This window comes from Trachemys scripta, chromosome 4 (genome assembly GCF_013100865.1).
Source record: "Trachemys scripta elegans isolate TJP31775 chromosome 4, CAS_Tse_1.0, whole genome shotgun sequence".
NCBI classification, from domain to species: domain Eukaryota; kingdom Metazoa; phylum Chordata; order Testudines; family Emydidae; genus Trachemys; species Trachemys scripta.
In genome coordinates, this window is record NC_048301.1 from 90,230,620 (window position 1) to 90,249,175 (window position 18,556).

At 38.8% G+C, this 18,556-nt stretch overlaps 2 protein-coding genes across 18 annotated transcripts in view; one reads left to right on the forward strand and one right to left on the reverse strand.

The window, feature by feature from the left end:
* Positions 1–13,474, forward strand: part of DNAJC24 (DnaJ heat shock protein family (Hsp40) member C24) — a 60,744-nt gene extending 47,270 nt beyond the window's left edge. For 2 of the 3 annotated variants that reach the window (XM_034769903.1, XM_034769901.1), the window contains exons 4-5: positions 8,568–8,636; positions 10,153–13,474. In XM_034769903.1, the coding sequence (XP_034625794.1) occupies positions 8,568–8,636; positions 10,153–10,277 (194 nt within the window). In that variant the 3' untranslated portion in view covers positions 10,278–13,474. The remainder of the gene's footprint in view (positions 1–8,567; positions 8,637–10,152) is intronic. The other variant, XM_034769902.1, reaches the window with a different exon arrangement.
* IMMP1L (inner mitochondrial membrane peptidase subunit 1) overlaps positions 13,473–18,556 on the reverse strand; it is a 71,475-nt gene continuing 66,391 nt past the window's right edge. For all 15 annotated transcript variants that reach the window (XM_034769889.1, XM_034769893.1, XM_034769888.1 and 12 more), the window contains one exon: positions 13,473–13,666. In XM_034769889.1, the coding sequence (XP_034625780.1) occupies positions 13,598–13,666 (69 nt within the window). In that variant the 3' untranslated portion in view covers positions 13,473–13,597. The remainder of the gene's footprint in view (positions 13,667–18,556) is intronic.

An 18,556-nucleotide genomic window follows, 5' to 3' on the forward strand; every position in this document is an offset into this window, starting at 1 on the left:
TCTAGTCCTAAAAGCACAATTAACTATTCACAGCGGTACCTTAAAGACTAACAGATTTATTTAAGCATAAGCTTTCGTGGGTAAAAACTCCACTTCTTCAGATGCATCCACGAAAGCTTATGCCCAAATAAATCTGTTAGTCTTTAAGGTGCCACCGGACTCCTTGTTGTTTTTGTGGATACAGACTAACATAGCTATATCCCTCTGATATTCACAGTGGTGTCTCTTCCTAATAGTCGCAGTTTAGGTCAGATTTGAATGGCTCATAGAGACAGAACTAATTTCTCAGCCACAGAAATGATTTCTCCCTCCAGAATAAAGTTATTACACATTAAAAGGACTGTGTGGTGAAGCTTGTTTTTTCCATTGCCTGTACTGTACTTGTGAATAAACAGAAGGGAGACGACTTTCTCCCAGTTTGTCAATGGAGTCAGTCTTGCAAGTTGCTGAGCACTTCCACCCTGATCTAGCAAATCACTAGGCACATGCTTAATTTTGAACTCTTGCATAGTTCCCTTAGAGTAAGGGGGTTCACACACATGCTTGAAATTAAGCACATACTTAAATGTTTTCCTAGATCAGGGTCAGAGTGCTCAGTGCTTTGTAGGATTGAGTCCTGCATTTACTCAAGCAATTTTTATAAGGTTTTGCAAGTTAGTCTTTATATCCATAATTAAAATACAAATTGTTTTCATTTTTTTGTTAGCTTGGAAGCTTAAAAAGAGTAACTTTTAGCAAATTAAATTGGCTGAAAATTGATGGGTGGAATTTTCAAAGGGACCTATATCCCAGCCTCTAGTGCTTTATGAATTAGTGTCCAGGTTGCAACTTGAAAGCTTGACCAAATATATGCATATAATGTGAAAATATTTACTTGCTACACATCAGAGGCAATGAAGGAGATCAGCGTTGTTACCTCTTACATCATACCACTGTATTAAACTATAGTAGTTTTGTTTAAAAATAAATATTTAAGAAGCAGTGTTTTATCAAAAACATGGGATATTACTTTTAGGAACAATTCTCAACTCTCAGCCTCCTTTCCTCAAAACTTTTACTGAAATCATATTTATGTATTTTGTAACACTTCCTAATGTTTATATTAAATTAAACAGATTGCTGGTTAGTAAAAAACCATAGTAGTACTTGAAAAAGAATAAATATATGGTGTACTTAAAACACAAAAACCTCCGCCTCTAGCAGTACCAAAGTTTTGAATACCAATGTGACTTATTTTTAATTTTGTGATTATTGAGGCCCGCTAGGTATTTCACACTGTATTCAGTCTGGCAATGTATAAGCTGTACCTTTTTTCTTCATAACTGTAATATAAAAAATTCGAACACTTCCCAGAATACTGATCACTGAGTATTGCATATTTTAACTGTTCTTAGTAGTTTAAAAAGGTTGGATTTTCATTTATCATTTGTTTAAAAACCCAAAATATTTATTGTATCCCTAAGCAAAGCTTAAAAACCTTTCCTCCTTTAAATTTTGTGAATGACCCAGCAAGAGCTCTAGTAAAGCTTTACTGAACCAAGCTGCTAATAGTTATTTGATGTTATTCTGCGGCCTTAAAGAATCTCAGTAGATTTTCCTTTTAATCTCCTTGAATTGCAGGCTCATAAACCTCTCTGATGAGCCTGCCAGTGTTTTCTTAGATCCTACATTCGAGACAATGGATCTGCAGAATCCTTTCACCTCTTGTTGTCAGAAAAATGCCATAGAACACAAGGTCGTTGGGCCTGTACTTCTAAAGATTTAATGATTGTTTTCAAGTAACTGTGGAAAACCAGATCATCTTATTTTGTATCTGCGTTCAGGAATGTATCTCAAAATATGCAGATCTAAACAACTTGAGGAGTCAAATACATATACGTATCTATTTAAGCATACAAAACATAGAGCTAACCTCTGGTATGAATACCAGTTTGAATAACCTTTATATCTCCTAAATCCATAAAAAACAGCTCTCATCAAAACAACCAGTAGCTGTGGAGAGTTGTAAGATGCAAACTACAGTACAGTTAAAATAATAAAGACAGGCACACAGCTATTATTAAGTAACACAGACTCTGTGGATATTGCAAGATTAGTAATCTTGCAGTCAAATTTGCAAAACTCAGATCAGCCTTCACTTTCTATAATAACGGGCCAAGTCCAAAAATCCATTTATGCTGTGTTAAAACATTTTAGATTGGATAATATGTTGAACGGGGAAATTTAGAGATAAAATTAGCGTTGTTCAATTTTGAAAAAGAAATGTTTGCTGTTAGAAGCAGACAAGCAAATAATTGTAGCATACAAAATAAAGTGATGGCATGTGTATTGGGTTGTATATTATGCTTGAAGGCTTTACAGAGAGACCATGTTAATTGAAAATTAACTTTTTTGAAGGTAACCTGATTATCAAATCATTATTAAAGGTAATTACAGGTCAAGCATCATATTCTGAATGACTTTTAATAATAATGGGTCAAATTATTTCCTGCTGTAACTCTGTTGATTTCAGTGGAAGTACACTGAGGATGAATCTGGCCCATTGAAGTTTTTAAATTACAATTGCAGCAGTGGACAGGAAAAGCACAGTTTAAATTCTAAACATCAGGCTCCATCCTATAGGGTATTTGAGTTAGAGGGACTGCTAGTGGCCTGATTTCCTCAATCTCCCACCTATTTCCAAAGTCAACAAAGGTGTTGTAGGAAGCATGGTGGGGATTGTGAGAGAAACACTGCTCCCCCCATGTCACTGTTTCTCCCTTGGTTTGCCCCTATCCTTGCTTGTGTGTTGAAATCCCCTTCATGGTGGCATGTGGCCTCTCCCTCCCTTGTGCATGCTACCTGTGAAGTACTACCTCCATTCGCATACCCGTTTGTATGAGAAACTTGTCCTGACACAGAGCACTCCTTCATGAAATCTGTGAAGGGTGGCCTGTTTTTTCAGCCCAATTTATGTCTTCCCCCTTCAAGGGAAGCTGGGAAATGGTGGGACTTCCACAGCCTAAGGTAACTTTTTTTTCTCTGCCTGCTCACTACACTGCAGAGGGGAAGTTGGACCTATCCTGCCCTCTGAAACTTTCTCCCCTTTCTTCACAAGTTTCTCTTTCTCTCGCCCCACCTCTAAGAAAAGAGGCCTCATAGTGAAGTCATCTTCTTGTCCCATGAAATAGAATAAGAAAGTAGATAGGTGTTTTTTTCTCCCAAGTCACTACAGCAGGAATCAGCAAAGAAGAGACTGACGGAGACTTTTTCTTTTTGTTGCTGCCAGAAATATTAATGGTTTCCATTATAATAAATGCTTTATGACTACAAGTCTGTAAGTTGGATTGAGCAGAACCCAAGTAACGTTAAAATATACTTCACATGAATTAAGACAATACTGAACTTTCATTTTATGTTGGACATTTTATTTTAGACACATTACAGTTTTTGAATAGGCGGAAGAAAATGAGCAAAAGAATGCTCAGTGCCACTGTGTGTGACTAGTTCTAGCTAAAAGCACTACCCTAGCTCTTATTTGGCTAATTTAGAGCAAAGACTGAACTGAACAGTAACTGAACATGACCTCTCAATGTGATGCTGTGTCCAAAAGACCTATAGTGTGATCCTGGGATGCATAAATGAGAATCTCTATTAGTAGTAATAGAGAGGGGTTTTTTTTACTTCTGTATTTGGCAATGGTGTGACCGCTGCTTGAATGGTGCGCACAGTTCAATAAGGATGTTCATAAATTGGAGAGGGTTCGGAGAAGAGCCACGAGAATGATTAAAGGATTAGAAAATATGCCTTATAGTGATAGACTGAATCTGTTTAGTTTAACAAAGAGAAGGTTAAGGAATGACTTGATTACAGTCTATAAGTCTCTACACGGGGAACAAATATTTAATAATGGGTGCTTCAATCTAGCAGAGAAAGGTATAACACGATCCAATGGCTGGAAGTTGAAGCTAGACAAATTCTGACTGACCATTTTTAAATCAAGATTGGATGGATACCTAGCACACTCATGCAATTACTTTGAGGAAGTTCTGTTGCCTGTGTTATACAGGAGGTCAGACTAGATGATCACAATGATCCCTGCTAGCCTTAGAACCTATCTGTCTCTCTGAATAAGAAAGATTGGTTGACTGGTATCTCTCAGTTATCTTTTTTCCTCATACTCCTTTTGTGTCTCTCTTTTAATAGTAGCAAAGTGTTAGAAGTGTGTGGGTTAATTTTATTTTAATCTGTACCTCTTTAATATACTGTATGTATTTGGGATAGGCTAGGTCAAGGAGGTTTTATTGATCCTTTCATTATCTCTGAGTTCTCTGATTTGTTTTAATTGCCTTCATTTAGTCTAATTTAGATGATATTTCAAGTAAAATTAGAATCACAATTTAGTTGCAAAAGAAAACCTAGAACACAGGCCAGATTTATACTAACTGGCTGTTAATTATTTGCATTTTTAAAAAAGAATAATTCTTAATGTCCAGTGTTTATATATTAGTGAAAAATGATAATTAAGGCAGTTAAAATAAGTGTTTCATTTCACTACTGATAAATTAATATTTGCTAACTGCTGTGTTATGTGTATAAGAGTGACACCAAGATGGTAGACCTACAATTAAAAAAAAACCAAAACACTTTTGTTCAAAGATATTCTTCTGGATGATCAAATGTTAACCATAGAGAAATTTCTGAGTGCTGGTTGATAGGGTCATGCATATATAATTGGTTCATATGTTCCCTTGTTACAACAATATAATATACCACCGGGGGCGGGATTGATTTAAGTCACCAATTTAAATATGATTTCAATCATGAAACCATAATTTAAATCATCCATTTAATCTTGTTTTACATTTGTATTTTTAAAATTATTTTCCTAAAGAAAGGTTCATTCTTACTAGTCTTACATATGATCACTAACACATACCCTTTACACTAAATTTGATCATTCTTTTTGCTAACCAGGAGGATATACACATGTATTTAAGCAATTCTTTGGATTAACATACATTTATTCAGATTCTTATTTTTTATTATTGTATATTAAATTAGAAAATGAATGACACTTTTTTATTTACTAAGTAATTAATATTTATCCATATTTGTGTCAAGCTGCACTTGGATGGAAATTGGAATTCAATTAAAATGCACAAAAACAGCATTTTATAAATTATTAGTTAAATAAAATAACCTTAAATGTGCTGGAAACATAAAGAAAAAAAGGTAGTTTTCTCAAAACATGTTCTGCATTTAAAATTGATTTTATTAAATTAAGTATTATCTGTAATAAGTATATTGCACTGATACTTTTTCTGTACACCATGTCCTTCAAGGATTTAGAAATAAAAGATCTCATCCTCTTGCACTTCATTTTTATTCATATATTGGCAGAGGAAAACAAGCTTGCTTTCTTTTTCAACTCCCAATCAGTTTCTCAACTTGGAATGAACTAGTCATTGAAGTGAACTAGTCGAATGAACTGAAATGAAGAAACTGTTTTTTCTGTAACTGCAGAAGAGTCTACTGCTGTCAAAAGTTGGTGTAGCACTTCAACAAACTCTAAGTCCAGGTGTTTAGCCTGTGACTTCATTTCATTGGTTTGACTTTCTTTAAAACTTTGGCAACAAATGTACTGCTTGAATATTATTTTTTAATTTAAATGATTTCATACATTATAGTAAGTTAAGGCCTTAATATATGTTGTCATGATTTCAAATTTAATTTTAAAGTTTTTTAAATTGATTTTTATCCACTCTACATACCACTGTGCTGTCAAATTAAGAATCCTAATTATGAATGGCTTGCTTTATACAGTTAATGTTTGAAGTCGACTTATGTAATAGTTCTATATGTTCTAAAATTTTTAAGTGATTGCTCTCACATCATAAGCCTTAATACCATCATATAGAAAATGGACACTAGACTAGATTTAGCCTATTATACCTAATCTACAGGGAAAGGTGCAAATTACTTTATGTAGTCGCCTCATGTAGTTTCATACAAGGGGGAAAAAGTGTTTAAATTACTAATAACACAACAGTCTACACGCATATCAATCTTACCTAAGGTCCAGGTAGGCCTACTTTATCCCAGACACCTCCACCTCAGAGGACTGGGGTTCAGTCTACTTTATAGTAGCCTCTGCCTTTTTCCCCTTTTCTTCAGGGGCTGAGTTTTTAACCACCTCATAGTTCTTTTTCAGCTTCCTAACTGGTTTCTCTCTTACTATGGATACGGTTGTATTTAGCTGGGATTAAAGTAAAACTTCAAAATGAATGACACCTGCATTGTCACTTAAGTATCTGTCTTAAGTATTAAGTATTAAGTATAAGCTTAAGTATCTAAGCTATCGCAGGGATCGGCAACCTTTGGCCCGCGGCCCGCCAGGGTTTGTTTACCTGCTGCATCTGCAAGTTTGGCCGATGGCGGCTCCCACTAGCGGGCTGCGTGCCAAAGGTTGCTGGGCCGGTTTGTTTACCTGCCGCGTCTGCAGGTTCGGCCGATCACGGCTCCTACTGGCTGCGGTTCACCTCTCCAGGCCAATGGGGGCTGCGGGAAGCGGCGCGGGCCGAGGGATGTGCTGGCCGCTGCTTCCCGCAGCCCCCATTGGCCTGGAGCGGCAGACTGCGGCCAGTGGGAGCCGCAATCGGCCGAACTTGCAGACGCGGCAGGTAAACAAACCGGCCTGGCCCTCCAGGGTGCTTACCCTAGCGGGCCGCATGCCAAAGGTTGCCAATCCCTGGGCTATTGGATGCTGTGATGTGCTTTCCTGCATAGTGCTCTCAGCTCCTGCTGGAAGTAACCGTTTGTAATCTTATAGCAGAAAACGCTAACAATCAGACAAGATTTATAAATGTTTATAAAATATTACAAGTGTTTGTATGGCCTTCACACCAAGTATATATGGTGGCTAGTATATAGGACAGATAATTCCACAGTATCGGCTGTGCACCACCTTATAACAGTGACTTTACACGGTTCTCTATCTCTTAGCAAGTGCTGCAGCCTGCCAGTAGACCTGCCCTGCCTCTCACATGTCACTTTAGGAACACTTTGCCCTCCTCTTCCTTCCAGAGCTAGCAGGCCTGCTAACTGAAGCACGCACCGAGTGGAGGAAACAATGCTCGTTCAGTAATAATGCCGTAATCCTGACTAGTGGCTAACTATGTCTATAGTCGTCTTCCTGCTCCTTGTCATGTCTACTGCCAGTGGCTTAGTCTTTATATTCCTGCAAAGCAGGTCCTGCTAGTCATACATTTTCCTCTCTCCCTTCCCTCCCAGTCGACTCTGTCTAGTGCACAGCCACCATGGGAACTTACGCTCCACGCAGGTCCTGGATCTGCTTTATCTCCCTGTCCCGGGAAAGGTTTTCCTGCACCACGGTATCCTGATGTACCTCAATGATATCTTCTCCATGGGCACTTTTCCCTTAGTCCCCGGATTCTTCCCTCAGTAGCCCTTTTCACTGTCTTTTTTTAAGCTGCTATCCTCAGTTTCTCTCATCCAAATAGAAGGGCAAAAAGTCCTGAGGAAAAGGATAGGCCAAGTCCTCCTCCATTTCAGAGGATGGTGAAATACTCTGCTTCCATTGAGGAATATAATATAAATGCACAAAGTCATACAGTGCCCTGAAGAGAAACCTACCTATCTGACCATAGGAAGGCGAGTAGATGCATTGCCCAAACTGGTTGCCCAAGTTATATAAAGACCCTGAAACTCAAAAGAGCCCCAGGCTTATTCATTGAATAAGAATCTGAAATCCACCATTTAAGAGGGATTAATGTTGTTTTAGCTGCAGCTCTGTGACAGGCCACGTCCTATGTTGTAACCTCTAAAGGCCTTGAGCAAACTGCATATATCAAATCTAAGTAGGCTGGGAAAGTATAAAAACTAGTTAAGGGTCTTTGTTCTTCCAATATGATGTGTCAAATTGCATTACATGCTTTACATTCCATTTCATGCTGTTCTTCATCATTGCTAACTGTGGATCTTTGAGCATCAGAACATCTAAATCTCCCTTGGTACAGGCCAGGACTATCATTCTAAAGCTGTTTGGAGAGATCCTGTATATCATAAAAGAATGTCTGGATCTCAGCAAGCTTTGACTCTCTGTAGACAAAAAGGTTAATTCTGGGTCCTCCTTTCAGAAGTCCAAGAGTAAGCAGGGGCCTAGCATTTCGGCTCTAGAAAAGTAGCTACATCTGTTATTCTGGGCATTTATATCATGCTTGTCACAATGGTAGCTAAACTTAAAAATGAAAGCTTGCCCATTTAAACCTCCCTCGCATCCTTTCGGGTGAGTGGATGACCTATTTAAATCAGTATCCTGCCCTTCAATGTTTTCTTAAGCTTTTGGAAGCATCTTTGGGGTATTGTGAGTCACTCCTAGCCTTTTAACAGAGACATTAGCACCAAAACTATTTTAGAGAAATGCCTCTTTGACCACAGTATCGGCCATCCAGTGATTTGACTGGTGAACTGCGTATACACCGGGCTACCAATGTATAGGTAAGAAACCAAATAGTTCTGTCTCTTCAGTTTATCAGAACTGAACATGTATCACTACTTTCTTTTAGAAGATGATCTAATGCAAACATGGCCAGTGGATGCTCAAATTTATCTTGAAGACATGTCCTGGAATAAGGGTATGAATGTTTCACCTTTTTTATATGGGGAGAGGAGGGATGGGATAGCTAACAGACTTGACTAGAGTCATCCTGGCTGCTTCCTCAGGGCAGGTCTACACTACCGCTTAAGTCTATCTAACTTACATAGCTCAGGGGTTGAAAAAGCCTCCCCCCATACCGCCCCGCCATGCAAGTTTCAAGGCAAGTCCATACCGGGGCTACGTCAGCAGGAGATGCTCTCCTGCCGACATAGCTTATAGTTTTTGCCAAGGTGGAGTAATTATGCTGACAGGAGAGCACTCTCCCATCAGCATAGCGCGTCTTCACCAGATGCGCTACAGCGGCGCAGCTGCATTGGTGCACCTGCACCAATGTAACACTGTAGTGTAGACTTGCCCTCAATCTTTGAGCCTCTTTGAGCTTTTTAATGTGCCTTGACTGTGATGACTGGAAATGTTTGCTAAGTTTTCTATATCTCGTTTGACATGTTATTGTTCTGATTTATCTAAACTTCTGTATGTGGCTTGTCTTTCCCTTTGAAATTTACTTCCTCCCCCTTCTTTTTTTTTTGTTTGTTTTCTTTGCTTGTATTTTGACTTCATTTAATCTTTGCTGCTCTATTCTTCATTGCCCAATATTTTCCTTTTTCTCATCAGTCTCATCTTCTCATATCTTTATAAGTTATGCAAATGCCCTTCCTCAGTGCTGCTAGATATAGATTTGGAATTGCCATTTGGCTTTCCATGGTAGTCAATAGTTTTGCTCTCCTTTTGCTGTTTTCAGTGGTAGAGAAAACTCTTCCTTCCTCAGAGAAGCAAGTGGGTTTGAATCCTTTGCTGTTCTCACACACAAGATTTCCATTTTGTCAGTGTTTCACCTCTCTACTTCATTATAATTTGTGGGGTTTTATCATTTGACATTTTATTTTTAAAAATCGTGGAAACTGTGTAACTTGCCCTCTCCTTCATGCTTCCCCTCTCTCCTCCAACCTAACTTCAGAACTGTTTTTGAATCTTCATAACCTGCATTACTGAGGCCAATTACAGAAAATTGTATTTACAACCTGTTTTCACATAAGTGATTTCCAGACTTCTCCAAGATTCTTGGCATTCTTTCACAATCCAGTCCTCCTTGCTCAGAGTTCACCACTGGTTCTCTGCAGATTCCTAGCACTACTTCATTGGTGGGGGTACACTTTTAAAAATTGAATTATTGTTTGTTTTTATTAATGAAAAGATTCCTCTCCTGCTAGGCACAGGGAGTGCCTCATAGTCAATGAAACAATAGCCTTTTATGTTACAGATATAGCTATCTGAGAGTTAAATACTATTGTAGGAGCTGTTGTATTCAGGCTCTACCTTTCTTAATAGTGATAAGAGGTCCTTCACAAACTCTGCAAACTTATAACCTCCATCATCAGTTCAACAGTAAGATTACATATTTCAATCTTAAAAAGGAGCTTTGCAATGATGGCTTCAAACAATTTGTTTGTTCTCAAGCACTAAGTTTTTTTTTAAATTGTTTGTTTCAACAGATGAAGAATGTTATACACGCTTATGCCGATGTGGTGGGAAGTATACTGTCTCCAGAAATGAAGCTGAAGAGGTTTCCTTGGTTTGCTGTGACACGTGTTCATTAATTATAGAGATCCTTCGATGAAATAACAGTTGCCCCACTTGCATTTGTTGGTTTCATCCAGCTGAATAGTCAGTGGACAGAATCGGTTAGTAAATGTTTCAGGGGAAAGGTGTGCATTGCAAGTGCTAGCACACTGTCAGGGCTGAAAAGGAGGGCTTAAATCTATTTTCAAGTTTTAACCAGAAGACCTTAAACAAAAGAGCTGTAAGTGCTTCAGTTAATCAAATTAGATACATTTCTGTACTTAATAGAATTTGAACTGTCCTGTGAAAATGGTGCTTGTTCTGCTTGTTTTCACTGATTTGAAAACTGTCCTTTTCCTGCCCTAAAAATGAGTGCTTTCATCATTTTTAATTAATTTATTTACATTCCGTTTGTTTGGTCTAGATGCCACTCGTTTCTCCCTAAGATTATAGCAGTTATAGCTGGGGGACTACCTTCAGAGTAGCTAAATCTCACATTACCATCAAAGATGACAAAAGTTACCTTATAATACTTAACACTGAAACTGTTACTGGAATTGGAAGAGAATGGAGATCAGCCTAATATGTTCAAAGGAAGGAAGGTAAAATTTCTAGGAAGCAGCTGCTGTACGAAACAATGGTCCTGTGCCTTTTTAAAAAATGGTCAAAGTTTTTTAAGCAATCTTACAATATGCATATGCAACTGAATTGAGGGGCTTATGTGCACAAAGTTGTTACCTCTTTCCTACATGTCATGTGTTAGTAGACTCCAGTAGTTAAGATCAGAGCTATGTAATAGTTTAATGACGTCTCCCATATATTAAGGACTGCATTTCTGCAAATGTGCTGTTTGAAGTGTTACTAATACAGAGTGGTTCTGCCACCTCAAGAATTTGCATGGTGACTTGTGTCCAAGAAACAGCTTTGCAATCATAGTTTTGTCTAAGTCATTTGGACTTTTAATTTAACTACATTGGTAATATTTTATGAATGGAAACTTGAGCGTAAGTCCACAATAGGATTTAGGCACAAAGTCAAAAATTTAGATCCTCAAAGCCCCTGCTCAGCTGCTGCCTAACCCTGCATGTGGCTAAAATTTCTAGGTGCCTAAGTTGCCAGTGGTGAAATCCCCAACATGCCTACAGTTCTGTGAGTGGACAAGTACAAAGCCACCTAAGTCCTGACACTGCTGAGCTGCTCAGGGTCTGATTTGGTAGGTGTTCTCAGAGTCTGCCTAAGAGCATGCCTACTGGATTGGACCCCACGTAAAACAGGATGGGTATAGCAGTAGCCCAGTAGTTGAACACTCACCTGGGATATGAGTGATCTGGAGCAAGGACTTGAACCCAGGTCTATCCCATCTTAGATGAATATCCCAATCACTAGGTTATAGGGTATTGTGAGTGAGTCTCTCCTATTGATGTTGTTCTACTTAAATAGTCATTGGTACAGGGACCAGACCTGCGTCCCACAGATGAATATCCTAACCACTGAGCTATAGAGTCACTCTCTCTGGCCCAATTAATAATGGCCATCGTCACTACCCAATTTTTTTTATGAGAAAGGGCTGACCTTGCTTAAACTCCCCCTAGAGTTAGACACGTATGGCTGTGAATCCCTAGTGAAGATGGGTGCCCAGCTGCCCTTGAGGGGCAGGGCAACTCATGCTGTATATGTTCTGTGGAATGTTACTGAAAAATGACTGGAGTGGCAAAAGAAAGTTAACCTGTCAGCACTATGGCTACTGCCATACCAGCATGGGGTGCCTGAGGACATAAAAAGCGACAAAGAGTCCTGTGGCACCTTATAGACTAACAGACGTATTGGAGCATAAACTTTCGTGGGTGAATACTCACTTAGTCAGACTTTTGAGTTAGTCTGGATCTGTAGATACAGACTAACACGGCTTCCTCTGATGAGGACATAAAGTATCTAATAGAGAAACTGCACCATGGTACATTTAGCTGCGTGAGGGTCAATGGCTGTATTAGAGACTGATTTTCAATAGAATTGGCGTATAACAGGGATGTGTTCTCTCACCTGCATTATTATTTAATGTTCTAATAGACTATCTGATTGAGGACAATATAGGAGGTGTGAAACTTAGATTCATTTTTTGAGGATCTCAAGTGTATGGATGATATTGCCTTACCTGGTATTGACCAACTACAGCTAATGTTGGAAGAACTGCAAAAAATTGCAGAATCTATGGGACTTCAGATTAATGGTTATAAAGCCAAAGCCATGCATGCCTCCTGTAAAATGGAAACAAATGACCTGCCAGTGCTGCAAGTAGATGTTAATGACACTGAATAGGTGAATAGTTTTATCCATTTGGGTAGTCAGTTGACAGCAGGAGGTGCTGTATCCAGAGAAGTCATATGTTAGATTGGTTTTGCATTAATGGCATTTCACCATCTTCAGAGCCCTCTATTTGGGCAGCAGGATATGTGTGTTACAATTAAGAATTCAATGCAGTAGCGATGATAACTCTGTTATCTGTATGGAGGAGAAACATGGCCATTAAAAACAACTGAGAAGAGAATACTAGATAGTTTTTAGTGTCAAAAGTTATAGCATATTCTTAAAATCCATTAGTTTGACTTTTGCCACAGACTAGATGAACCTGGCAAGTTGCAACAGTTGAGAACAAGTTGACAGAAATGGTGGGGTCGTGTCCAGTGTGAAAAAGGAGGTACTCTTTTACAGAAGGTTAATAGAGCTGAGGTTGAAGAAAGCAGAGCATGAAGCCAGCCATGAATGAAGTTGGAAGATACTATTTTGAGGGATTTAAGAAGCCTAAATCTTCCCATCCTGACTCTTGCTGAAGGAAGAAAACTTGCAAGGGACCATTCAAGATGGAAGTCCTTTCTACGTGCCACCACAGCTACATCAGAATCATGTGAATCTGCTGCTGCTTCTGCCCCACCACTCTCCTTAGTATTTTGTTCTGCTTAGCTTGGGTAGCTCCCTTACTCAGCTTGCTGCCTTCTGTTAATACCATTCTTAGGTGCTTAGCTCTCCCCATGCATTGCAGAGGGAGACTGGGTGCCTAAAATTAGGCATTGTGAAGCTGAGCCAAAATCCCCTGTAAGGGTCTAGCCCTTAGACTTTAAGATACTTTCTGTGTGAACTCACCATGAATGGTTAAAGAAAGCTGAATAACTTATTCTGTAATTACAACAGCATTTAATTTCCATAACTGACTTCAGCATATGTTTTATTCTAGATGCTAATAAAGTGAAACTTTAGCTCAAAAAGTCGCAATGTTTAATTTATTGTAAATACAAATACATTGTTTCATTCAATCAGTAAAAAAAGCTATTAAAGCATTGTAAGACAGTTCAGTAAACTGGCAGAATTCACTTATTAGTTCTCTTAATCATCCAAAAATCTGTGACCGTTGGGGCTAGCACGCAGAAATCCAAAATCATTCAGAGGCCATATCTGTAAAATGAAATACGGTAAAAGTTAGTTGATTTAAAACTCTAATTTCAATCCTGTACACACCCATTTATCCAAATGGCCTGAGGGACATCAGAAAGTTTCTGATAACTGACCGGATAAACAGAGTGCTATTTTATGCTTCAGTTTCACTGATGTAGAAATGTGGGGAATAAAAGGAGTAATGCTGATGTTTGCTTAATACTTTGTACTTTATAAAAGAGTAAAGTAACCCAACTTTGAGTTTATTAAAACACGAAAAATGTATTACATTACTGTGGATAGAATTCTGAAAAAAAATTTTTTTTTTAAACTGACTAATCACAGTCTGACACAGACACTGTCAGTTGCTGTTGCTGCTGAAACGGGATTCGGTCTCAGTAGTTGCAGGTAGCGGCTCAGAACCACTATACAAATACAAAGCCATTGATTAGTGATGAGCCTAATGAGACGTTACTAGTGGGTGATTAACTAACAGGGCTACATGGGAGAGATGTGTGGTTTCAGATAACTAAGATTATTCGAAAAGAGAATGTGGATAAGTGGAATTATACTGTATTTCCATACTCAGTCTTATTATATATACTTTACATTTGTCACCTTTTAATTCTTTAGTTGAGATGAGGATACCACAATAGGAAGATTTCCTTCTTACTTATCAATCTTTTTAATACCCTCCATATCTGACAGTCTGTATTATAGGGTAATATAGTAATAATAATTCTTCCTGCTGGCTGGAGGCAGAACAAAGATTGACAGCTAGCCTGGGTCCAGGACCACTCTTCTGTGGGGAACCCAGAATGATTGCTTCCAAAGCTAAAAAATATTTACTGAATATAGTAGTATAAGTCACCTAACTTGGACATATGACTCTCATAACACAGCCTTAGGAAGCTTATAATCTGGGACAGTGGAGAAAAACAACTTCAGTTCTCAGACAAATGCATCCACGCTGGTTGGGCCAGAATGTCAGACACGAAGAGTATTAGGAAAACTCTCTTTACCTGTGAATTTTCTTTCTCACCACATCCTACCCCGACCCGGTGTCTGACAGTCCGTATTGTGGGATGTGGAAAGCATACTCAACTTTGGAGGAGAGGGGGTGATTCAAATTGTTTACACAGGAACTTGTCTTGGGTTAGTGCTGGGGCAGCACATGTTGCAGTACCCTTCTCCTGAATGCTGCATTTAAGGAGGAAGAGAAATCGACGCTGTAATGCTTCATGAACAAGTGCACGGATGTCCACATAGCTGCCTAACAGATTTCACATTAAGCACCAGACCTTTTTGCCCAACAAATTGCTGAACTCCTTGGAATAAGCTGTGAGGTTATCCGGTGGATTTGCTCCAGGTGCTCTATAAGCTTCAGTAATATATGCTTTGCTCCATCTTTCAGTAGAGGATTTAGAGGCCTGCCTTTTAGCTGAAGAGTAATATAAATGCTGTGGACCTCCAATAAGTTTTCATGCTCTTCATTGAAAGTAGTCTGCTTATATTCCTTTCATGCCATTCAGTCTCCTGTTGGAATCGCAAAGAATCAGTCCATCACTTGAGGGAGTACGTGACTGACCTGAGATCAGTGATTCTCAGATCCTGATTGGTTACAATTTCTTTTTGATATGGTAAGAGTAATCCTAGACATCTCCATGGTATCCAGGATCATTCCTAAATGCAGAAGTCCTTGAGATGGCTGGAAGCTCAGTGGTTTGAGCATTGGCCTGCTAAACCCAGGGTTTTGAGTTCAATCCTTGAGGGGACCATTTAGGGATCTGGGGCAAAAAATTGGTCCTGCTAGTGAAGGCAGGGGACTGGACTTGATGATCTTTCAAGGTCCCTTCCAGTTCTATGAGATATGGAGATATACCTATTAAAAAAAAAAAAAAAAGAAAAGAAAAGCCTCTTCTCTGTGTTTACAGAAAAACCATGATCCTGTAAGTCTCCCCTGGATCCTGAAGGACAATCTGATAGGGATACACGTGTATCCTCTTTCTGACAATGGCTGCTAAGCCCACCCGAATCTTGTTGGATAACCTCTGGGGTAGTCACTAGTCCACAGAGAGTCCTGTCCTGAAAATGCTTCCCATTGTAACAGAGCACAGACATTTTCAGTGAATCTCCCTGATTGGCACATGAAGATAAGCCTCTTCAAAGTCTGCTGACGTCATGAAATCTTGGGTGACAGAGCTGCAATGACAGACTTCAGGATTTTTATCCAAAACTTGAGAGAGCTGGTGGATTTGTTAAGAGACTTAAGATCTAAGATGGCTCTTGTGTTCCTATTCTTCTTTGGGACAGAAAAGAATAAAGTACACACCACAGAATCTGTCTTGTTGATCCTGATTCTATGGCTCAAATGCTGAGATGTTCGTTTGCTTTGTTTGGTACTTATCTGTTCTCTTTTCTGGGACAGACTATGAACTTGTCTTTGAGGAATTTGGTAAGTTCAATAGCATAACCCTGTAGAACTGTCCCTAGTATCCACCTGCCTGATGTAGGTGTCTCCTGTAAGTGGACAAACTTCTGAAATCTCCTCCTCTCCCCCCTACTCCATCCCAAGATAAGAGGTAGTGTTGGATGCTGGGCACAGAGTCAGGTAGATGATTTATAGTTTTATGCAGGTCTTCCAGAAGACCACTGTTTGAAGTTTCTTGATCTATTGACTTCCAAATATGAAGTCTCTATGGATTTCTTGTGGGCTGGTAAGCATAAACCGAAAACATGTGCCAAAGAAAAGTTCTATAGATCTCAGGTCAATGACATGGAAAAGACTTTCTTCTCACCTGCTTCTGCTACTGTTCCCCCCCCCATGTCCTCACCAAACATCTTGCCCCCTAAATACTTGGCTGAGATCATAAGGTGTTTTACCTGTGTATTTGGTTTCCAGAGATGGAGCCAGAGGAGTCTTTGGACTACAAGATTAGATGCCTCAGAGCAAGCTGTGAATCTAAGGGAATTCAGAGAAGCATTTGCTACAAGAGAAGCTGCTAATCAGATCTTATTCGTATTTGCTTTCAGTTCAAACTTGCCTTCAGTTTTTTTTATCTGATCCTGGCCTTACTGGGTCATACAGTCTATCCATGCTAGACTCACCCGTGGCTCTCCCTCTGAGGCTATTAGTGTCTTTTAGTAATGCAGTTGCTGCTGCATCCACATTTGGTAAAATGACCAAGTCTTTCTTGTCCATGGGCAAAGAATAGAATAGAATCTCTATCATTTTTCTGTGGAGGATGCTTAGCTTTGCTTGGGAGCCCATTAAACTTTGACTACTACTTCAAATAATGGGGATAATGGAACACACAATTCTTTCTTTGCTTTAGTTGGAAAATAGTTCTGAAATGCTTTTCTGTTTTTTTTCTGGGATTGGTGGCTCCTGGAGTGTTTCATGGAGTGAGAGTAGGATAAAACAGGTTTGCTCCAGCCGGCAATCTGGCTCAAAACCCCTCTGCCAATAGAGAGGTTTAAAAAAAAAAGATTTAAATCAGTTTTCCATGAGTTCAGATGATTTTGGTAGTCCTGTCCTGAAGGACTCTGCTACAAAGAGGAGATCCTTGGTCTGCCTTCAGCCCAGGAGTGGAGATGTCTGGGGTTCTCCACGGAGAGGCACTCCAGGACCTAGGGTGGCTGTTAATCTTTGTTCTGCCTTCAGCCAGCAGGGAGATGTGGAATACCCCACAGGACAGACTGTCTGACACCAATCATGATTGCTCAGGATATGCATAATTTTTTTAAAAATAAATTATAGCAACTGAGTTTTGTTAGTTCTTTTTTAAAAGTAAAGAAGAAATGTTCTCTCAACTACAATATGGTGTTATGCAGATTACTGTACTCTGATTTATAGCTATAGCAGTGTTACACATCTCAATAGTTTCCTAAAACAGTGTTTTGAAGTATAAACTCACTCTTGTTTGTTACACACCATATGCTTTATTCTCATCAGCAGAACATTAATAATCATCAGTTGGCAAAAGGCCACCTCAGACTAAAAAATATAATATTAAGTGGCAGTTCTCTACTCCTGTCACAGTGACTGGAGATTTTTCAGTAAGATGACTAACACTATATTCTCACTAAAATAATTTAATGGGCTCACTAGCTACATATAAATTTTACGTGGGCGATGCACTAACTAGCTTTGTAATTTTGCAGGTTTAGGTCAAACTTTAGGCCACAACCTCTACACAACTTATCCTTGTGGTTATTTGTCAATATCACAAAATCACTACACTGTTTAGAATAATCATTGTTCTATGCTCTAGAAATGCATGTTAAGACAAACATTCAGGGATGGAACAGCTAGAACTTGTAATGTGCCAGGGAGACACTGATGGCAAATGTTTTAATAACCCATAAAGAACAGAGGTCAAACAAAGCTGAGGGGAAAATGTTATTTCAGGTTTAGTAAGCAATTACTGATTATGGTCAGTAGTTGCAAGGTTTTCTGAAAAGTGAAAATGCACTCCTACAATTCTAAGCTGCATTAATACACACAATATTTTTTAACAAGAGTTGAGTCTTTTCTGAGCATATATGCCAGTTGTGCTGAATTATAGTATATGGTGGTTTTGTGGTTTGTGGCAAATAGTGACCAGCAACCTTTCACTTTGTCCACAGCAGGATTTAAACCTAGTTTTCTAAAGCCTACTGCATGAACCCACTGAATTGTACCAGCTTGCTTCCTATAGTAATTGTTTAGGAAGAGAAATTAATCCTAGTTCCTTATTTTTATAAGTGATTAAATACAGTTGTACACACTGATTCATAATGCAGACAGAAATAATATGAAAATATAATAGGACATAGGGTTATAGAAATATAGGTTATATAAACAGTAAAAGTAAGCTTACATGGTTTATTGTGTAACAAAACATTTAACAAGATACTTGATTCATATCT